Source organism: Orycteropus afer, unplaced genomic scaffold (genome assembly GCF_000298275.1).
Source record: "Orycteropus afer afer isolate SDZICR_OR568_19922 unplaced genomic scaffold, OryAfe1.0 scaffold00294, whole genome shotgun sequence".
NCBI classification, from domain to species: Eukaryota; Metazoa; Chordata; class Mammalia; order Tubulidentata; family Orycteropodidae; genus Orycteropus; species Orycteropus afer.
The window spans coordinates 1644743-1654861 of record NW_006921881.1 but is presented as its reverse complement, the minus strand read 5'-3'; the positions used below and the strand labels follow the sequence as shown (position 1 = coordinate 1654861).

General features: G+C 43.7%; 1 protein-coding gene across 1 annotated transcript in view; it reads left to right on the top strand.

Annotated features, from left to right (window-relative positions):
* Positions 1-8937, top strand: part of LOC103206020 (MHC class I polypeptide-related sequence A-like) — a 16780-nt gene extending 7843 nt beyond the window's left edge. The window contains exons 2-4 of the mRNA XM_007951459.1: positions 7196-7459; positions 7725-8012; positions 8639-8937. Of these exons, the coding sequence (XP_007949650.1) occupies positions 7196-7459; positions 7725-8012; positions 8639-8937 (851 nt within the window). The remainder of the gene's footprint in view (positions 1-7195; positions 7460-7724; positions 8013-8638) is intronic.
* Positions 8938-10119: the final 1182 nt, after the last annotated feature.

Sequence of the window (10119 nt, the reverse complement as noted above, 5' to 3'; positions counted from 1 at the left end):
GTAATGTACCAAACAGTGTTTCTTTGCTATTCATAAGGTTTTCCCTGGCCAATTCTTTGAGAAGTGGACGGCCGCTTCCTTCTTCCTAGTGTGTTTCAGTCTATAAGCTGGGGTGTTACCTGTGCACTAGGTGCATTTCACTGGGTTTTAAACCCCAGAGGCTCAGCCTCATGTCTACATGTCACCACAGTAGGACAAACCGACAGACAAGTTTGTCTTGCTGTTGGAGACCTCTCGTATCACCCCCACCTGGGTCCCGTGGCTGACTGTTCCTCTATCTGGCTTCCTGGCTTTTAATCCCCTTTCTCCTGCTCTTCTGGCCTGCTGCTTTGGGCGTCCCTGAATTTTCTCTCCTCACCTGTATCCCTGGGGCTTACAGGGTTACAATTGATTCAAGGAATTTTTAATTTCATTTTTTATTTCTTCATTTTTTATTTCTTCTGTTACCCAGTCATTTTCAAGGAGAGTGTTATTCAGTTTCCATGTGTTTGTTCTTTTTCCATTGCTCCTCTGTGGTGTAGTGAATTACATGGTATGGCTTTTCTAGCCAGTCTTTGTAACTCCCACTTTGCCATGAGCAACTGAGTAGCTACTTGTTAAAGTCATCCAGCAGGGGTAGCATGAAATAATCTTCTGGGAAAGTTCTCTCTCTCTCTCTCAGGTGTGTAGAACTCGATGTTGAGATTGGTTAGTTGGTTTTGAATATATGCCCTTTATTAAGTTGAGGAATTTCCCTTCTATTCCTATTTTGCTGAGATTTTTTTATCAGGAATGGATGATGGGTTTTATCAAATGCCTTTTCTGTATCGATTGATATGATCATGTGTTTCTTCTCCTTTTTTTTTTTTTTTGTAATGTGGTGGATGACATTGATTGTTTTTCTAATGTTGAACCATCCCTGCATACCTGACATGAACTCCACTTGGTCATAATGAATGATTTTCTTGATATGTTGTTGGAGTCTATTGGCTAGGATTTTGTTGAAGATTTCTTCATCTATATTCGTGAGGGATATTGGTCTGTGGTTTTCCTTTTGAGTCATGTCTTTGCCTGGTTTTGGTATCAAGGTTATGCTTGCTTCAGAAAATGAATTTTGGAGGATTCCTTCCTTTTCTATGTTCTGGAATAGTTTGAGTAGGCTTGGTGTCAGTTCTTCTCTGAATGTTTGGTAGAATTCTGCAGTGAAACTGTCTGGGCCAGGGCTTTTTTTTGTTGGTAAATTTTTAATGACCCATTCAATTTTTTCTTTTGTTATGGATCTTTTCAAATATTCCACCTCAGTCTGTGTTACTTTAGGTAAGTAGTATGTTTCTAGTAATCTGTCCATTTCTTCTAGATTTTCAAATTTGTTGCAGTATAGTTCTTCATAGTATGCTGATATTACCCTTTTAATTTCTGTTGATTCTAATTTTTATAGATGTTGGGTTAAGGTGTTGATTTTGGCTCTTTCTTCTTTTTTGGTATGTACATTTATTGCTACAAATTGGCCACTGATTACTGCTTTTGCTGTGCCCCAAAGATTTTGGTATGTTGTGTTTTCGTTCTCATTTGATTCAAGGAATTTTTAATTGATTCAAGGAATTTTTAATTTCATTTTTTATTTCTTCTATTACCCAGTCATTTTCAAGGAGAATGTTATTCAGTTTCCATGTGTTTGCTCTTTTTCCATTGCTCCTCTGTGGCGTAGTGAATTACATAGTATGGCTTTTCTAGCCAGTCTTTGTAGTCCCACTTTGCCATGAGCAAGTCATCCACCAGGGGTAGCATGAAATAATCTTCTGGGAAAGTTCTCTCTCTCTCTCTCTCTCTCAGGTGTGTAGAACTCGATGTTGAGATTGGTTAGTTTTCAACTCTGCCAGGCTTAAAATGAGCCCTCATAGAGGCAGAGGAGGAATTTCTCTTTGCCAGGTAAGAGAGACACACTGCTGAAAGAGACATGCTGCTGAGAGAGATGTGCTGCTGAGAAAGATGCATGACTGAGAGAAGGCAGCAGTGGAACCAAGAGGCACAGGACACGGAGGCAGACTTATCTGGCCCACAGAGGCAGAGGCCAGGCTGAGAGGCCAAGAACCAGAGAGGCGTGTCTAAGGGCATAGCAGAAGGGAGACTGTTCTGATTGAAGAACTCCATCCTGAGCATGTTCCTGAGTTTGACTTGTAGCCTGTTGCTTCCCTAATAAACCCCATAATCTGTGAGTTCTGTGTGGCCACTGCAGTGAATTATTGAATCCAGCAAAGAGTTGGTGGATGCTGCTATAGGGACAGTTAGTGTCAAGGTTGGTAAGAGGGCTGGAGGATGGTGGCATGTCTGGCTTCATAAGAGTAGGCTTTGGGCTACTGATGGTGATTCTGTCCTCCTCTTGTGTAGTGAGAGGTCAGAAGGTGCCACCTCCTTGCCCCTTTAGCATCTTCCTATTGTTGATTTCTATTTTTATAGCACTGTAATCTGAGAAGATGTTTTGCAGTATTTAGATGTTTTTAAATTTATTAAAGCTTGTTTTGTGGCCTAACATATGATCTCAATCCTGGAGAATGTTCCATGTGCACTGGAAAAGAATCTATATTGTCCTGTTGTTGGGTGAAGTGCTCTGTAGATGTCTATGAGGTCAAGTTGGTGGATTGTATTGTTTAGGTCTTCTGTGTCTGTGTTGAATTTCTTTCCAGTTCTGTCTGTGATTGAAAGTCATATATTAAAGTCTCCCACTATGACTGAGGGGTCATCTACTTGTCTTTCCAATTCTGTTAAAGTCTGATTTATGTATTTTGGGACTCTTTCATTGGGTGCATACATATTTATTATTGTTACATCCTGTTGTTCAATCAATCCTTTAATCATTATATAATGTCCTTCCTTCTCTCTTGGTGGTTTTTGTCTTAAAGTCAATTTTATCAGAAATTAATATTGCCACTTCTGCTTTTTTATGGTTGCCATTTGCTTCATATATCTTTTTCCAGGTTTTGATTTCTAGTGTATTTTTGTCTTGTCTCTAAAGTGTGTCTCTTGTAGACAGCATATTGATGGGTTGTGTTTTCTTATCCATTCTGCAACTCTCCATCTCTTAAGTAGTGCATTTAATCCATTGACATTCAGTGTAATTATCGACAAGTATGAATTTGTTGCTGTCATTTTGTTATGTGTTTTTTCATGGTGTTACTGATTTCTTTGATCCATATAATTTTCTGTGCTGAGCTTGTTTTGTTTATAACTCATGTTAGCACTTCCTTTGTTGCTATTGTTTTAGTACTTGCTAAATATTTGTCCTCTTTTTTTATTTTGATATGAAAGTTTATCATTTTTCTTTGAGGTTACCTTGTGATTTATAATTTTCTTCCCAAGTTTAGAACAGTCCATTCGATCTTGCAATTGTCTTGACTTCCTCACTATTTAGTAGCTCTGTTCCCTCTTTTTGGTTTTCAGTTGTCCTCATTTGTCAATTGATGTCTCTAGTTCCCTGCTTGCAATCTTGTAACCTTATTTACTTTGGATACTTCCATAACTGGGTTGGTTTCTGGGTTATATCATCATGTGTGTTAATGGTCAGTTGTTGTTTGCTGTTGTTGGTTCTCTGTCCAAAGGGCTCCCTTTAGCATCTCTTGTAAGGTTAGTCTGGTTTTTAACAAATTCCCTTAATTTCTGCTTATCTGGAAATGTCCTGATTTCACCATCATATTTGAGGGACAGTTTTGCTGGGTATACAATTCTTGGTTGGATTTTTTTTTTTTTTTTTTCAGGGTTTTACATATACCATCCCATTGCCTTCTCGCCTGCATGATTTCTGCCGAGACATCAGAGCTTAGCCTTATTGGTTGCCCTTTGTAGGTAACTTTTTTTTTTTTCCATGCTGCTTTCAGGATTCTTTCCTAGTCTTTGGTTTTGGTGAGTTTGATGTGATGATGTGTCTTGGTGATTTTCTTTTTGGGTCTGTCCTGTTTGGTGTTCACTGGACTTCTTGAATAAATATATTCTCATCTTTCATCTTATCAGGGAATTTCTCTTCCAACAAATCTTTGACAATTTTCTCAGTGGTTTTATTGGTTTCTTTTTGTTCTGGAATTCTGACTACACATAAGTTATTCCTTTTGATGGCATCCTACATGAACCTTAGGCTTTCTTTCCCCCCCCCCTTTTTTTAAAATTTACTTATTTTTATTTGGGTGAAGATTTACAGAGCAAATTCACTTTCCATACAGCAGTTCACATATACTTTGTCTCATGTCATTGACCACAGTTTACCACAATGCAACAGCTTCCCTCCCACTTCCTCCCCATAGTTACCTCTTCCCAGTGACCATCCCTCCATACTCTCCTGCTCCCTGAGCTGTCTCCCTGTGCATAAGCAGCCCTTCCTTCTCCCATGATTGTTCTCTCTAGGGTGTGTGTCTACTTGAGGTAAATGTTTAACTCACATGCCTGTACATTGTTTGGCTGGCAAACACAGGTGTGTGTTCAATTCCAGACCTGAAGGGCAGCTAGGGGCCATAGTCTCAGTAGTTCCACCAGGCTCTATTGGAGCAGAAAACCTGGTCCTCACCTTCTTTTTTTTTTTTTTCCCCTCCAAATGATTTTGAATTTTGTTCCACATTGTTCTCCCTCTCTATCCAGGATCTCCTACATCCCTTCCAAGTGGATGACAGTGGTAGCCGGGCACCATCTAGTTCTTCTGGTCTCATAGTTGTATAGGTTGCAGATTGGATGGTGTACCAGTCACTAGGACTGATTGTTTCCATTAATTTTGGTTTTCTTCTTTCTTCTTTGCTCTTGATGAGGAGAGGCCCATCGTTGCATCTAGATGGCAGCTTGCTAGCTTTTAAGATCCCAGTCGCTACTCGCCAAAGTAGGAGGTGGAACAATGTTTTATATAGTATGTTATGCCAATTGAGCTTGATGTCCCCTGCAACTATGGTCCCAAGCCCGCAGGTTCAACTAGTCGGTCCCTCTGGGTAGCTGGCTGTGACCAAACAGTGACCATAACCTTGCCTCTTGTGATCTCTACTATACACCTGGGAATTCTGATCATTCATATAAACTTATAGGACCATTGTCTGCCCACTATATATATATATAATCTTGGATACACTCCCCATTTCATAGACATAATTGTTTATCTTGTCCACCTATCTATCCATACCTTAGGCTTTCTTCATTTTGTTTTGATCTGTTTTCTGATTGATCCCTTTCCAAAGAAGTATTGAGGTATTTGTTTTCAATCTCACTAATTCTGTTTCCCATTGACTCAATTCTATTCCTTTGCCCATTCAATGTGTTATCTATTTCTGAGAATTTAGTATTAATCTTCCAGATTTCTATCTGTAGATTTTGTATCATTTCTAATTTTTCATTTATTTTGTCATTTTGTTCTTATATTGTCTTCCAAAATTATTCTAGGTTTTTGTCTGTGTTTTCCTCAATTTTATCAGTGTTTTCCTTGATCTGTTTCTCAATCTGTTGAAGGTACATAAATGTAATTTGTTTGAATACCTTATCAGGGAGTTCAATGCTGCTTTTTCCTCATGGATGTGTTCTGGGTCTATATCCTGGTCCCTGTTTCTACTGCTTTATTTTGCTTCTTTGTGTGGACTGTGATGGTCTGTTGTCTCCAAGACATTGTGATGTTTTTATGTTTATATTTAATTGGTGATTGTATTTTGGAATGATTCACCCAAGATTTTAATTTTCTTTGTTTTGTTTGGATGTTATCTGAGTCAGCAGGGTACTGTGCTCCTCTATTCACTAGTTGGCAGCTCCTCTATTCATTAGTTATGCACTCACCGCCTATCTCCTCTCCAGTTGTCAGCCTTCCATATATCCATGCTGTCCTTGGCAAGTGGAGATATTCTTAGGTCCCTAGAATCTGAATGAGAATGCTGTCACATTAGATATCCAAAATGACCACTGCTTGTAAACATTCAAAAATGGCTGTGCCCTCCAGATAGCTGAAAGTCCACAGCTCAGTTTGTCTCCTTCTATGCTGTTTCCCTTTTCAATCATCAGCCACCAGCACAGTCATCCATGCAGCCCTTGGTGAGCAGGGCTGATTTTTAGATTAATTCTCAGGTCCTAACACCACTTGGAAATATTTGGGCTGTCCGTGCTGTCAGAATAGCTGGCAGTCCACAGATCTGTTTGTCTCTTTATTCACTGTTTTCACTCAAGTTCTTCTACTGGTTAGTGTTTAATCCACTTCTATATCCTTCCTTTCAAAGCTGAGGGCTCCAGGATTATCTTCTGTATCTGTCTCATTTGGTTTCTCTTTTCTTTGTGAAGAGGGTTTGTGTAACTTGCCTGCCTATTCCACCATCTTCTGTAACCCTAACTTTCTTATGTTGCCTTCTGCCCACCAAGTCTTCTCTCCACCCCCACTTCACTTGAGCCCTCACTGGGAGGAGCCCTGAACTAACAATCATTGGGCCTTAAGAACAGTATGCAGCTCCCAGTCCATAGACCTCACCCCATTTCTCAGTACCCACCCCCCTTCAGTGCATGTGTCTGCTCTGGGTCCTCCCCCACCTGGCTTTGGTCCAGTGCATCTCTTCCATAAGCCTTCATCCCAAACCTAATCCTTCACCCCTAAGGTACTAGGCTCCCTTCCTCCAAAGTGTCTGCAACTCTCCCTCCACCTCTGGGACCTTGCCACCTACAGGACTGAGATCTTTCACAACCTCCCTTCCCTGGGACTCTTGCAATTGCCCCTGCTCCTATATAGGCCCTCACTACCTCTTCTATCTCACTATAACCCAAGTGCATCCCTGCCCCATGCCCCTACCATCATGTCCCCTGTTCCTCTTACTCTCCTACCTCTCCCCCAGGCCCCACAATATTCTTGATCCAAGTGCTCAGCTCCTTGTTCTTCACTCACCCCTCTTGCTTTCCTGACCCTACCAGGCTTTCTTTGCCTCACACCACTGGCCTAAATCCTTGCTTTTCCCACTCAATGAGCTCTGGCCTTTCACTGTAATGGTCTTTGCTGTAATGGGCCTTTGCCTTAATGCGCCTTCTCCCAGAACTGCCCCTTCCCCCAGATGGTTCTCTACCCTACCCCTCTTGTGGGTGTGACCTGTCCCCTCCCTGCCTCCACAGGAACATACCTGTATCACTCCTGTCTTTAGGGAGTCAGCACAGCAGAACCAGGTATTAAATGTTTGATATGCAGTTATTTCTAGGAAGAAGTCTCATCTGTGGCTTCCTCCTCTCCCAGGACTCCACAATCTTCGTTATGATGTCACTGTGATCTCCCTGGGTGGATCTGTGCAACCACAATTCCTTGCTGAGGGATATTTAGATGCAAAGCCCTTTCTGCACTTTGATAGTGAGAAAGGCAAGGCACAGCCCCAGGGGCCATGGGCAGATGCAGACCTGAGAAATAAGACCTGGGACACAGAGACCATTGACTTGACAGACATAGGGATGGAGCTCAGAAGGACTCTGGCAGAAATCATGGCCCTTCAGGACCAGCAAGAAGGTAAGAGTGGGAAGGAGCCATGGGGGTGCAAGATCTTTGACACAGGGAGAGAGAGGTGGACAACTGTCTCTACCAGATTTGGCAGGGGATGCAGGGGACAGGGATGGGGGTTTATGGAATTCAACTGTGTAGTAAGCCAATTCTTAGCCAGCACTAGGTGAGATGGAGGGAAGTCAGGAGGGACCCTCTGGACTAGAGTTTCTCACCATAGGTGGGGGAGGTAAAGGGACCCAAGGATGGAGAAGTGACTTCTGGCTGGGGGCAGGCTTGCATTCCTTCCAGGAGATGCTGGGCTGTGAGATCCAGGAAAACAACTTGGCCAGGGGCTTCTGGTATTTCTTCTATGATGGGGAGCCCTTCCTCTCCTATCACTTGGAGACCCAGAGATGGATGGTTCTCCAGTCCTTTGCCCAGCCCTTGGCACTGGAAATCAAGAACACCTGGGACACAGATAGGGATAAACACAAGGAGTACAAGCACCGTGTGCAAGGAGATATTTGTGGAAAATTACAGAAATATCTAAAATCCTCGACAAGTGTCAAGAGCCAAACAGGTACTGATTGACCCTAGGGCAAAGCCTTCATCTCCCTTGCTATCCCCTGGTCCCCCTCAATCTGCATTTCCTGAGGGAAATGTTCCCTGTCTTATGGGACCCATATATGTTCCCTTGGCATATTGTATTCTGAGTTGTCCATCCTTTGAAAGCCACTAGTAAAGACACACAGGTGGGTGGGCAATGTCTAGTGTCAATATCCAGGAAAGCAGGAGGCCCTCAGACAGAAAACTGAAGCTGGGAAGGTGGTTGTTATGCTGGAGAGTGTACCATTTTTCCATGGGGCCTGAGCCATGGGCCTTCCCCATCTGGCTCCCAGCCTGACTTAGCCTGGTGTTTCTGCTTAGTCACCCCTTAACCAACCTCCCCTCCCCAGTAACGACATATAGATGTACCAGAGAGTAAGTCTATAACCCAAGGCCCCCTCCTCCTGCCAGACTGAGGAACTGGGGTCCTGGAGTTCCAAATAGACTAGTGACCAGCATGGAGCCTGAGGGCTGGTGGGTGAATGTATCTTCAGGTCTGAGCAGGGAAAATGGAGAGGACCAGCTTCTGTTTAGTCTCCCTTAGACTTGGGAGCAGGGCTTGGCCATGTGCCTCACTGGTTATGGCCTCTCCTCTCCCAGTACCCCCAGCAGTGAATATAACCCGCAGAGAGGTTGTGGAAGGCAACGTTATGCTGCTCTGCAGGATTTTTGGCTTCTATCCCTGGAAAATCTCACTGACCTGGCTTCAGGATGGGGGACCACTGGCCCAGGACTCCCAGTACCATGGATGTATTGTGCCTCATGTGAATGGAACCTATCAAACCTGGGTGTCCATAAAGGTTCCCCAAAGAGAGGAGCAGAGGTACAGCTGCCACGTGGAACACAGTGGGAAGAACTATACATACCCTGAAGCCTTTGGTGAGTACAGGCCATATTAGAGGGGACCCTAACCCTGGTAGTTAGAGGCCAGGGTGGGGGAAAGGATAGAAGGCTTGTAGGTCTAAGTGACCCAGTTAAAATAAGTTTCCCTTTCAGGAGGGATGTCTGTACAAAAGACGTCATGGCCAATCATCCTTACTATTGTTGCTGCCATCATTACTATTAGTGCTCTTATCTTTTGGTGGTGTAAGAAAAAGAAGAAAACATTAGATGTGGAAAGCCCAGGTGAGAAACTGTGTGGTGTGAAGGGGGTGGGAGGGGCTTTGCCAGGAAGTGGGGTCCCATAACGTCTCCTTCTGCATGGATAGAGGTGGAGAGGACATGCTTTCTCCCGCTCATGGAAGAGTAATAGGAGATTAAATTTGGGGTGTTTGAGAGGGGAATTTGGAGCTGCATCCCCATCAACACCCCTCAGTCCTGCTCATAGCCAGGATCAGGTCAGGGTCCTCAAATGTCCAGCCTGGGCCTCTTGCTACCTGGGTGAGGGGCTTCTGAATGAGGAGCCTGAGCTCCCTTGTGTGCTCTTCTCCTCATCTCTCAGGCTCCCAGAACTGGTCCAAATGGGTGTGTGAGGAATCATGAGTTGACTGACAAGGCCCTGGATGATTGTGGAATCACAGGGAATAAATAGTGCAAGAGTTTATAATCTGTCAGGGCAAAAGGTGGTTAATTCTTAGAGGCATAAGGATGAGATATGATGACTGTGGTCTCTATCTGCCTCCATCCCCTTAAATACAGGGGTGGCTGTGTTTCCAGGGGCTGAGTGAACACGTCAATAGCAAGGAAGGCTTGAGTGCAGCTTGAGAGCATGGTGGACGCAGAGGGTTAGGGGAAGGCAGAGTCTCAATGAACAGGGTGTACCCCTCTGTCAGGGCAGATGCAAACCCTGTGGTGACCATGTTTTCCTAAATGGGCCACTGGTCACCCTGAACTTTGCAGCTAGGAGCTGCTGGCTCAGAGTGCAGTGGGGTAGGGGTGGAGTGGCATTAAGCTGCAGGTGGAGGTCAGTATCTGTGCCAAAGCAGGACCAATGGAGCCAGGATAGACACTCATGTGTATCATCGACTGCATGGGAGGTGAAGAGGGTGGAGAATGAAGGGAGAGAAGGAACTATATGTGACTCATGTGTAGGCCAAGAAGGATAAGGAGTTGGAGACTTCATCTTGGGGAGGCCTCTCATT